General features: G+C 38.7%; 1 protein-coding gene across 1 annotated transcript; it reads right to left on the bottom strand.

The window, feature by feature from the left end:
• Positions 1 to 6,627: 6,627 nt before the first annotated feature.
• LOC138041122 (adenosine receptor A3-like) lies at positions 6,628 to 8,421 on the bottom strand. The gene has a single exon (XM_068886889.1). It carries the CDS (start codon positions 7,994 to 7,996, stop codon positions 7,070 to 7,072), a length of 927 nt encoding a protein of 308 aa, XP_068742990.1. The 5' UTR covers positions 7,997 to 8,421; the 3' UTR covers positions 6,628 to 7,069.
• Between the last annotated feature and the right edge of the window lie 4,525 nt (positions 8,422 to 12,946).

The raw sequence follows: 12,946 nt of genomic DNA, 5'->3' as shown, positions 1-12,946 counted from the left end.
AATGTACTTTTAGCAATGTTAATTCAATATTTCGACGAGCCGATTTTCCGCAATTTGCCTTTATTTAAATGTTTGCCCCCAGCATAACACATGGCTAATTTGCATGACAATTTGAAAACCAACATGGCGGCTATCGTGAATAAGGGCTATGGACCTCTTTAGCTTGTACGGTTTGTTTTCCCATTTCAGACCACGTGATCTTCCCAAGGGAATTTTCCTTTTGTTTTTTCATAAGTTATGCATAGATATGCACATGCAGAAGACGACATTTGAAAGAAACTGTTTCCTAGAGTAACATCACGTGGTCTGAAATGGAAAAACAAAACGTACAAGCTAAAGAGGTCAATTGTTGGAATTTAATCGTTCAGATGCAACCTCGTTCCCAAGGTCCAGGGAGGAAGGAAAGACCCTGAACGAGATTGGTCCAGATGGTGTCGTTTCAACAACAACCTTTCAGAAGTGAGTTGACTCGCCACTGGAGTTAGCTTCCCGTCGTGCTCTCATAACATCAAACACATAAACAAAAGTTCTTTTCAGTACCGTACACGCCCGGGCAATTCCGCTATGGTATGTCGCTTTAGCTGTGTTATATTGAAATGTCAATTTGGGAGAAGTTTAGTGACTGGAAATTAAGAGATTCCCTTTCTTTTTGGCCAACCAACCACATTCCCTTTCTTTTATCGCGAAAAATTGTCACTGGAGGCAATGATGCCCAATCATAGCCAATGATGGTCAGTAATGGGGACGGTTCACAGTGATGGAAATTACACCAAATGCGATTGGTTATTTTAAATTTTTTATAATCGAATATCAATTCCAACGTACTTACTGCGTACACCGATAGACATGCTTCCACGGTTTTTGACGCCATCTTGGCGGGGGGCAAACGCGGCTAAATTTACAGTAAAACTACGGAATTTTGACTGACTTTGAGCCATGTAGCGCTGCTAAAAAGTGACGGATGTCCAACTTTTGCCACTACTTTGAATAGTTTTATTGATATCATTCATTCAACAGAAAATATAGCAGAGTAGTTGACCTGTATGTTTCCTTTTCCTTGCCTTTTTGTATTTAGAAGGTATTTGTATATGTTATGTATTTTAGCTGTAAATGTAATGTCTCCAAGATATTAGCTCCTGTAGTTATTCGGGAAAAGCTTATTACTGTATGTACGTTACCTTTAGCGGGGCGCATGCGCACACTTTGTAATCTGCGACTCCAGTGCTTACCATGTGACAGATAAAATGACTTTTCTCTTGAATATATAAGCCATCTAATTCTTACGCCATATTGACAAGGGCGGTCTGTGAGTAGGCGTGGGATTTGTCACAAATGGTTTAGGGGCCGACATATCTCTCCCTCAATGCCGTACCGGGAGGCAAGGTCGGTAGCAGAAAGCAGCGAAGGGCCAACTGCGTCCAAAAGCGATCGAACGGGCCGAAATCCCGGGATGAATCGTTTGGTACGACGCTCCAGCGCCGGTGTCTGGAGGTACTGCGTTTTTCTCTCTTGTTCAAACATTCCGTCAGCGCAAGCGCAAATGTTATGGCTCTTCGATACCTAGCCTACCAAAAAAATTAACATGCTGGTTTTTTTTTTTTTTTTTTTTTAAACCAGCAATTGACATTTCAGTTGATTTTATAGGCATAAACGTAACGTAAGAACCATGCGTGTCTGGTCTTGTCTCAGACAGAGGCGAGATATGGTTTCACGCAGACTGGGACGCCTAAAATGCTCTGTTGTAAATATGGCCGTTCACGAGTGAAGTTGTCTCTCTGGCCTTTCTGTGGACGAATTCCAGGACCTACTGACACAATCCGTGTCCAATTACAGTTGAAGGGAAAAAGAAATTCAGTTACTGACTTTAAATAAGATTTGGCTTCATTCAACTTTGGAGCTCATCTGAAGTTTTTTTGTTTACTTTTTTTTTTGTAATTGGGCAACATGGAGGCTGTTAGGGATATATACATAAGGCATACAAAGATTCCAAGGCATCTTTATATGTATGTTACTTAACAACACTTCGCCGAAGGCGAAGTGAATATTGGTGAATATTTACCGAGATGTAGTCGAGGAAAATATTCCCCAATATTTACTGAGCCTGAGGCGAATAATTGTTTTAGTGTATTTTTCAGCGGTGAATATCAAGAAAAGTGCAAAACAACGGGCTAAAACAAGATAAAAAGGCAGGAAAAGTGCTTGATTGGCTTAGCAGCCGCGCCTCCAAAATGTTATATTCACCGGGTAGCGCGGTGAATATAACTCTAAATTCTTATATTCACCGCTGAAAATTATACTAATAAAGCAAATTATATGTTTTAACCCTTATCACCTCAACATTAGGTTGATCATTTTCCCTATAACTCGCCTTAACTCGCACAAACTCACAACTGATGGGCAAGCTCAATTTTTCCTTATCTCGCCTTAACTCGCATTAGCTCGCACAATCTCGCGGCGAGTTAAGGTCCCAGAGTAGGCCTTTTTAGTTGGGGAATTAGCGGGCTCTTCAAAAACATGCCTACAAATTCTCAAATGCAGCTAGTGATGTTTACGGTGTAATGTGGGAAACATGGGAATCGATAGTTGCATTTGAAAAAAGCCTTTTGATGTTTCGCGGAAAGCACTTTGGAACAATAAGTGCTTTGACATTCAAACTGCAACATACAAGACATTAACAGTGTCATTGTCCGGTAACGTAAAGAAAACTCCACTTTTATTGAAAAATCGTCACTTCTTCGAAGAGTTGAGCGTGCACAAAGCAAAAAAATCGAGTCTGCCTTTGTGACGTTCATTTTATTCACTTTTAAGAAGAAGAAAACATAATTTGGGAGAAAATGGAAATGTTCCCATTGTTATATCTCATTTAACAATAACACAATAACAATAGAAATGTATGTAAACTTTGTATCTCGAACAATGTAAGTGTGAACGTGCAATAATATTGAAAATACTGCTGTAATTTTTGAACGGCCGCAATTTTAACAGGAATACACAATAATCAAGTTGGGAAAAATACAATACCATGTACAAAATCGCGAGAGCGTTTTCAGTGTGAAACATGTCATGAGGAATCAAACTCTCCTGCATGACATATGAACGTTGTTTCACTTGAATAATTTTTATTTTGCAAGATATAGCCCTGAATTAGAAGTCAAATTGATCGTTTAATTGTGTACTTTACAGAAAATATGATTTCCTTTGAAAATTAATTGAATTTTTTTACAACCCAATGGTCACAAAACGAAAACAACCTGCTCTGCTGAACAATGGCACCCGGGCCGAAATTGACAACAGCGGCCGATAAAAGAACACGTACGCTGGTTCAGTCTTGAGCTCATGATTCACACACTGTTTCAAAAATAAATATTAAAGAACACTCAAAGCAAGTGTACACGGCACGATGGTCCGAGAAATGGAAAAGAAGTATGATTTCAGTCGATCATAAATATCCACGTGAACGTTAACGATGTCGCGTCATGCCAGTTTCAATCTAATGAAACACTTCAAAACACGCGCTTTCATTGGTCCTTAAAGTTACATGATAAGAGGCCTTTGTGCCCTTACCAGCAGCGCTCCAAATTTTTTTCTGAAAACACAGCAATCTTCGTCTCTGTTAAGGCTGTCGCCTCGTCAGCCTCGCGTCTTAGCGCGGTTGACTGGTTGGCAATAAGTCGGTCAGGTCAAAGTCCGCTTTAAAAGGTGTTAAAACGTCAACAACTTCGTGAATTCAAGTTATTCACACGAAAAGTAGAACTAATAGCCATAACTTGCTGTAAGAAAAAAGTTGAAGTAAACTTGAAAATTTTTCTAGCAACCACATACTCTCTCAGGAAGGAAGGGGGGGGAGGAGGGGTGCTATTTACGTTGTATTATTTCCACAGAAACAATGCGTTGTTATTTTGACCATTGCTTACCTTCTTAAATCCCGGGGGGGGGTGGGGGGGGGGGCTTAAATCAAACAGATCCCACTCACTGATTCAGTGTCTACCCAGTGGCGAAGTATTTCACTCCTATCACATGAGTCATAGTGCTTTACGCTTATTGAACCATCTCAAGAAGTGCATGCTCGTATCCTCAACTGAACTTCCTACCCTTCTGCTTTGCTTCCAAAGCGACTATCGAACGCACTTTAATAATCCGAGATTATTGCTACAATGTCTACAATAGTTTATTTTAATTATTTAAGTTCAGTTTCTTGTTTCAACCATCGAGGAACTTACTAGTCCAATAACTGAGAGGATATTCATAGTTGCCCGATGTACTAACAAAGGCTCCTCTCTATCGAATATTTACTGAAAATAAAAAATGCGTCATGTTAATACAAGAGATTTCAAATCAGTCTGTCAATATCAGATAGTTTCCATCTTGACTGAATCTGGTTTGTTTCACAATATAACCATAGTGAACTTTCGATTTCATTTTAAGCAAAGATAATTATTACAAATTTTAATATTTGCTGTTAACCGTGGACTCAAAAAGTCACCACTTTACCAAGATTGTATTGTCATCAAGTCGGTGAAGTACTCAGTGTGAAGCACATATCTTAATATCGTGTTCATTATTTTTACACCTTGATGTACAAAGGCTCCGATATCTTTGCTTGGTTTCAGTGTAAGTTTAACGTTCGTCAAGGCTGCGAGGTTTGATCTTGGCTTAAATGATTCTGAATGATTCCGCATGTACCCGCCGAGTGGCTGTCAATTCCGGGAACGAAGAAAAAAGCAAGCGGGTTGTAATTCGTTATCTCCGACATTCCATGAAGCAGCTAGAAAAATGTGCCCAATGTCACTGTTTTGATCATTACATCTATCCACCATCAAATATTTGTTATCGACAGAGAGAAGACAGTCAAATAAAACTGAGAAATTAGGAATTAAATTTAGTGTTTCCGAGTGGTACTTTTACGTGGAAAGATTTACTATACACGCTTTTAATAAGTCTAATATATGCCGTTTTCCGCTAATGACTTCGAATTTTATTCAGAAATATACCAAGGCTTAAAACAAGAAAAGAAATCGGAAAAGTTTTAGGCCTTTGTACATTTCTGAATAAAATTTGAAAGCATGTGAGTTCGACGTCATTAGCGGAAAACGGCATGTATTAGACTTATTAAAAGGGTGTATAGGGTGGAGCTTACGGAACGACGACGCCGACGGCAACGATGACGCTACAAAACGATGGGTTTAGTGAACAAAAACAATGGCTCTGCACGCTCTGCACGTGCGTTTTACATTTTGGTACATTTTTTTGCCATCATCTCCTAAATGACCACGTGAAATGACCAAATTCAAGGTTCTGTCGAGGACGTTAGCACATGACGATGAATTTTCAGTTCTCTCTCTACGCTTCCAATCCAGTCATACCAGTTTAATTCCTCGACAGTTACTACACATTTTTAACGCGAAACGACATGAAATAGTTTCGTAGTGATATGAATAACGCGACATCGTACTTTTAAATGAGGTCCTCGTAGCCGTCGTCGTCTTCGTTTCGTAAGCTCCCTTTTGTTAACCCGGGGCGTCAAACGTGTGGCTGAAACATGATTTGCCAAAAATCACGGGAAGAAACTTTTTTCGATATCAGCTCATTTCCTAACTTCAGGGAAGTAGCTTGTCGTTTTCCTTTTACCATTTCACTTAAACACAATTCTTCATCTCCATAACATCCGGATGCAAAGTTGCAAAGTTTCGAATGGCTAGTTGATTAATTATGAATTTGGGGACTCACTGTGAATTTGAAATAGACGAAAGTCATTTGTCATTTGAAAAGCTCAAAAAATGGCTTGCGATATAGGCGCAGGTGACAAAAAATTACTCCTAAACAACCAGATTACATTATTTCTGTTTTAGTTCACCGCATGTTTGCCTGCATGGCGACTGATGTCCGTTTGGAGTTGAAAAAATGTTATACAGTTTAGTTTCCGTTCAGCTGTAGTTGCCTTGTTAAGTGCAAGTTCACTCAGGGTCTTGTCTCGGTGGTTTCCGTAAATGTCCGAAATTATAAGCTGACCTGTTGTAAATTAAAGTTTGCATGTGTACTTTCATTTCAAAGGTCACTGCACGAGAAAAACAGATTTTTGTCGAAAGTGTAAACCCAAGAAATGAAATCTTCCTCAATGGTATAGAAAGGTATCCCACAGTTTAAATGGCGCAATGTCATGAAGCAATCGGCCAATGTTTTTGGCTGTGAGAAAACGAGGGACAGTATAAAGCTCCTGGAAAGTTAATTGGAATTTTCGCCAAGTTAAGGTTGCTTCAATCAACTTTTATCTTAATTTCTTTCGTGTTCGCGTGGATCGGAAGTCGATATGCGCCATCGATCAGTAAAAACAAGTTTGTTATTTTCCCCGGAAACTATACAGCCGGGCACTTTCATTTACAATGAAATATACTCACTCTCTCTTTCTCTCTCTTCAATGTGAACAAAAACGTAATTCATTTTCGCAGATTTAAAATTTTTATAATCGAGATTGCATACGTGAGGTTCCCCCAAGGTTCACCCGAATCTTTTGTCTTACAATGGCATAATGGCGCATTTAGGGATTGGTTGAGAAACAGCTAATTACGCCCAGCGGCGCTACATAAAAGCAAGGTATTGTCTGCGAGAAGATTCATCATTAAGTTCCTCAGTTGACAAATTTAATTAATTTCACAACACAGTTACAAAAATGGGCCTAAGTCGATTTGAAAACATTAGTTGTGTGATTTTATCATATTTTTATTCCTTTTAGCTATTTTTAGTTGAATGTCAACTGTGAGTCAGAGGATCATGCCGAGGATTAGCTTTACAAAAACACTCAGCCGACTTGAAATAGAACCACTCCTAATACTAAACAAATAAATCCTTCCAGGAAACAAATGTCGGAACAACTGTCTTGTTGTTATGAGAGACAGTAACTGGCTCATCAACTTCAGTAGAGCAAAGAATGGTCGCATGTCATGCATGACGTCCACGAAACAAAAACCATCAGTCTAAATTTTTCAACGGTAACCGTAACCAAGCAGTCTCTCAAAAATGTCTTCATTTGTTTCAATTGTAGAGGCATCAATGTTCAGGATATAATGCGACATCACAAGACGGACAACGATAGTTCTTTTCTGTGTTCTGAACTCGACGCGTCCGTCCCTTTTGCACTTGAAATTTGCCTTTTTTGTCGAGCAAATGGACGAAGGAAGGTGGTCTTGATGTCTCTTTTAAGGAAAGCATAGGCGATGGGATTCGCGGCTGAATTAATTACAAAGAGCATATCAATTACTTGCCCTAGAGTGGGACTTACCAAGCACATTTCAAACACTAAGCAAAAGCATTTGTAATTCTCTATCACGTAGCATATAACGAAGAAAAAAATAATAGCCACTGTCATTTTTGAAGCAGCCTTACTTTCGATCCCAGAGTAGATTTCGCCCGTCGAAGATTTCGGAGCATGGTTAAAGGCAAGTTGGGCAAAAATCCTTGAAGTCCTCTTTGAAATCCTTCGCATAATAAGGAATATCCGGTAAGTTACGTGGACAAATATTACAATTGGTAGAAGCTGGAACAAAATTACTCGAAAGACCAAGAGGAATTGTCTGTTATCTTTAAAATTAAGAGCGTAGGGCAAGCTGAAGATTAATATTGGAGCAAACCAGGCCAGAGCAAGAGACATGACTATGATCCTCGTTCTCACGACATTAAGATACTTCAGTGGATGTACTATAGCCACATAACGATCAAGGATCATTACAAAGAGATTTGTGGCTGACAAGTAGAGAAAGGTACGCGAAACTAAAAAAAATGTTTTGTTTGTTGCCGGCGGTCCATCTAAATTGTTTACGTTCAAAGCGAAGAGAAGAGGGAAATATGTAAGTCCAACACCGAGATCTGCAAGCGCCAGTGAGAGCACCGACCAATTTGGTGTCGTGTGAAGACTTCGATTGCTTATTATCAGACAAATAACCAGTCCATTTCCAATAACGGTCAAAACGGTCAGCAGCCACGCCAAAATCCAGTACCACATCCTTATCCTATCTTGTGGCGTTCAGTTTAGTCTAAGAATGAAGTTCATCAGTGTTTATGTCAAGGTTTATCGCGTGCTTCACTAAACACCACACTTGCGAATCTGTGGAATCATGACTTAATGTTGTTTTCTTATTGTTCTGCTGGATCGTCTTATGCCAATCACAGTCAACTCATAAATCAATATGTTAAACGAATCACAATGCATCACACGACAGCTTCTGACAACATCGATCGGAGAAGACGTCAGTAATTAACGATATTAGAAGAGAAGGGTTTTTTCCTTTACGATATTTGTTCTAAAAATGGACATGTTTCGTGCCGGTTCCAGCCGAATGGCCACTTGTAATGCTCGAGGCAACTTGGAGTGTTGTTAGAAACGCGGTTTGACAGGCCCGGCCGGCCTGGACATAAGTAGTGATTGATAGTACAATATAAGAGTTATAACTAGGAAAAGGCATATGTATATTTGTCATGATTCTAGAAATGCCAAAACCTTGAAACCCTCGGAGTCATTTGGCGCATTCAAGTAATTTGCGGCTGTTTTTTTGGTTGGAATAAATTGCACAAAAGCTGCGCCTGAAGCCACAAATAAGCTATTCAGGGCAGAAATATCAAAACAAATAGACGGGTGGAAAACAACATGCCGCCTTAAAATATCATATACCCGACATTGTCTCCATTAAAGAAGACGACTAAAATTAGTTTGACGGAAGGATGACGATCGTAAGAAAAAGAAGTTGGCTAAGCCAACTTATATCCGATAGAGAGCTGAAACATTAAAACATCTTGTATTTTAATTTTTAGCTAATTTCTGTTGAATGTCATCTGTAAGTCAGGGGCTGTGCCAAGGATTAGCTATTCAAAACAATCAGACTTATGGAGTCTTGAAGATAGAATCTCATATTAATAAATTAAAGAACAAAAAACCCTTCAATGTCTTAAAACTTTAACAAAGAACAGCAAACAGGCAAGAAAAAACTCTTGAGAATGTGTAAAATATCCAAAATGTTACAATTCAATAAGTTCATTTTGAATTCTTTTTAGAATACTTGCAGATGATACTATTGTTTTCTTTACCAGTATTTTCTTTACCAGTTTGGATAGCAAAGAATATGACTTTAAACCTTTTTACGGTTGTTGGTTGAGCTGCGTGGATCATCACCACATGGAGAAATTTAGGTTGGCAAAGTGCATAATTATAAGCTCGCTGTGAACATTTTCATTTAAAATTTTGTCTCTTTTTTCCGAGTAATTATAATGCGGTAAACGTTGCCAACTGAACTTATATTAATTAAGGCGATGCGGATCAGTTAGTTTTGAAAGCAAACGTAAAATTGTCTGTTTTCTATGAGAACCTTAAGTTTACGTCGGTCTGGCCTTCCTCGCGTGCAGTAGGCTAAAAAAAAGACCTTCCACAGGGCTGTAAAGAGCTCTCTCTCTGTCAAAAAAAAATACCTTTATAATTGTAGAAAACTAAATTTCTTAAAGCTAACTAATTTATGTATACTAGCATCATGATCACTTGTGTTTGTTATTATTTCAATATCGAGCCTTTTGTAGGAAATGACGGAGTTCCTTGGTTATAAGTGTTCACAATGAAGTGTTTTCCAATTTAGATTCTTTTATTCATATTGACAAACCACAAACGGAAAAAAAGCACAAAAATAAACGAAAAGCAAATATCACTTTTTAATCTGTAAGAGCGCAAATATACGGCAAAAACTGTGTTTGGCTTGTGTATTCTCAGTTCCGAAGGTTCCACATCCCGCAAAATTGAGTGAATTTATTCTTTTCGTTCTCTGTCTACAATGCTATTTTTCTGTAGCTATTGACTGTATTGACAGTGGAGGACGTGGTCTAATTCGATCTACATGCATTATATTAAAGGTTTGGTTCTTAAGAGCTACTCAAGACGCGCGGGACGCACTTCAATTGGGCCAGTGAGATTCCAAATAATCAATGTCCTCATTAAAAATAAAAAAATCAGCCACAATTAAATTCAGATTTCGTCAATGCTAAGAAACCCTGCTCAGTATTTCTCGTATTAGGACGTCTGATCTAGGAACGACCAGTAAAAGCGTCGTTAAGACGTTAAACTGCTTTGAAATTAAATCATGTAAGTGGGTCTGCGTTAATAATTTTCCGCTTTTCCCTCTTTTACAGCAAATTTTATCCCAATATGTTTTGGAGGGGGTTTTAATCTCCGGCTTTTATAACAAACAGTGTACGGCCGCTCCCTTTCAACCGAGGTCCCAAGCACACTAATGCGATTTCGTCAAAACGTATACCTTTTACAGGTTTTAACCGAACAATTTGCCACCATTTCGCTTGGAAACGGACGTTTCCTTTTCTTCCTATTTTTTCTGAAAACGTTGACTTAGACGCATTATTACTTAAGAAATAGAAAACATGTACCGTGTTTCAGTATCGAGTTATAGAAACCGAGTGAAAGTTTGGGGAACGAGAAATGCTGTGGGAACACGGACCGCAGGCGAGTGTTTCCATAGCTTTTTCGGGTTCTCCCAAAATTTCGCGAGTGTTTCTATAAATCGATAGAAACACGGAGTACATGTTTTCTATTTCTTTTAGAAAACGACGCGACGAGAACAAGGGAAACAACTTGTTAACTCTAATTATCAAAATGTAAATTCTCTTTGCGTCAACAGCTCGTGCTAGTTCTGTATCTTCATCGAGTTATAGAAACACAATTTTTAACCGGCAATCAGCGCGCGTATTTTCTTAGGACTGTTTTCTAAAGGCCAATAAAGGAAACTTTAAACCCAAATGACGTATAAACCGTGGAAGAATCTTTGAAATCAGTTGTTTACATCGTTGGTTGCTTATACTTGAAAACGATACAATATCGCCGTGAAAACAGAGAATTTGGAAAAAAGGCATCAGTGTGGATGGGACTAAAGACAACCTGTTTTTTCTTTGCGCATTGCCGACATTGAAGTTGGATATCCTGCTATTTGTCGCCACCAAAAGGCTCCTGATGTCACCCTAGAAAACATATTACACTTCCCTCTGTTTTGGCGACGAGCATACTCAAAATTACTTCTACACAATCCGCGCTTGGTAAGTTTGGATAACGAGAGTCCTCGAAGACCTTCACCAGTACGTGGTTGGTTTTCCACGCGTGTGCCTGGCATTGGTGTTAAACCGTATTAACGAAAATCTGTTGCTCGCATTTTAAAGCGCCAGTAGTCTGTATTAACAGAGAAAACTGTTTCAAAATCAAGTTAAAAGATCGAGGTGTCTGCCACGAATTACCGCAGCGTTCGGCTGAAGTACCTCACCACCACCGTCACGTTCTCCGCAAAAGTTTAGCTTCATTCGGAGTTAGTTGTGGCCTGCAAACTTCGTAGACAATAAAAAAAATAACGTCAAGAGTTAATTAAAAGCGGGGCCATATCATTCAAAATGGCACCAAAAAGTAGAATGAAAAATTGCAATAACCCTTTTTACAATGACTGCAAAATTCTCGTGCGCTCATTCGTTAATTTTTATTGTCAATAAGCGAACAGACACATAAATTTATAAATATAGTTTCTCGCCTTTTTGTCTCTCGTTCGTCTCGTGTTTTGACCTAATTTCGACCCCTGTGCCTTTTTGTTATTGCAAAAAACAATCTGATGTAACAAATTGATGTCAGTTTTTCATGCGTCTGTCCTGTTATTGACAGTGAATTTCGTCATAACATTGACAAAGTAGGATTGCATTTAGGTAATGATCTTGAAAAAAGTTTTTCAAGTTTGACGTTTTTCAAGTTTGCGGCAAATCGTCTGGATAAGGATCATTTTCGCTCAGAATCATCTTGTTTGTGATGTAACGATAATTTTATCAGTAAAGGAATTCCACATTACTACTTTCGAGATTTAAACTCGAGATTAACTAAATGATTTCCCCGAAAAACCCTACTGTAACGTGACATAACCCCTTAATTAATTAAAGGGTTAAATTTACTTTCAAGGGGATGCAAATGTGCACTTAAAAGAAAATTTAGGTCACTTGAATTTTGTTTTTGGGTCAGTGAAATGGCTGGTAAAAATGATAGTGTTTGAATATTTGGTGAAAGACAAGTGTACAATATCAAGGTAACTAGTAACTTAGAAAGAAATAACCCCCATGTCGTGAAGGTCGCCGACACACTTAAAAGCTACTGTATGTAAACAAATTTACATACCTGTATACTGAGCATCAGCAATATATTTCAACATGTCCACTATTGAATGGGCGGTTCTCACGTGACGTCATCGCGGCCATGTTGGTGAACGAAAACAAAAGATTTCATTTGCATTGTTATCTGTGTCTCTAAAGATTGGTTTGCAAACCACCTATTCAGCTGTCGCTTGTAGAAAAGTAGTGGAATTCCGATAGTGGTCCGGTGATTTCCCTAAAACCCCGAGTTCTCTTCGAATTCTTCTTTTCTCAAGGTTTGTGCAGCGCAGTGCACTACTTCTCCAGCGACTTTGGCAATAAGACAGTCAAGACAATTATGGTCCTCATGAATAGCGCTGTCTCTAAAATCAAGCAGAGACGGCGGATCGTTTCGAAAAGCTCTTCAGAACTCCAAGCATATGCATAGCGCAACCGTTATGTATTCAAAAGAATATCGCGTTATAGAGTGAAAAAGAAGTTATAGAGTGTAATAGTGTTGTAGAAACAGCCATGGAGTAATTGTGTGAAGTATATAATGAGTAAAATTATTATCCAATTGTATTAGGCATAAATAAAACACGCACGAAACGAGTACAAATATTCCACTATATTGTACAGTTAGTTAATAGAACACTTGGTTATGTAATATATCAAACACTAGAAGGAGTGTTTCATCGGATATCCAAACACCGAGAAGCGAGTTGAAAAACGAGGCCGAAGACCGAGCTTTTTAACCGATTTCGAGGTGGTTGGATATCTGATGAAACACTCTTTCGAGTGTTTGATA

Source organism: Montipora capricornis, chromosome 3 (genome assembly GCF_036669925.1).
Source record: "Montipora capricornis isolate CH-2021 chromosome 3, ASM3666992v2, whole genome shotgun sequence".
Classification (NCBI taxonomy): domain Eukaryota; kingdom Metazoa; phylum Cnidaria; class Anthozoa; order Scleractinia; family Acroporidae; genus Montipora; species Montipora capricornis.
This window is presented reverse-complemented; position numbering and strand designations above follow the sequence as displayed.

Excerpts from the sequence above, each read along its gene's own strand:
- LOC138041122 (XM_068886889.1), bottom strand. The coding sequence starts at position 7,996 with ATGTGGTACTGGATTTTGGCGTGGCTGCTGACCGTTTTGACCGTTATT.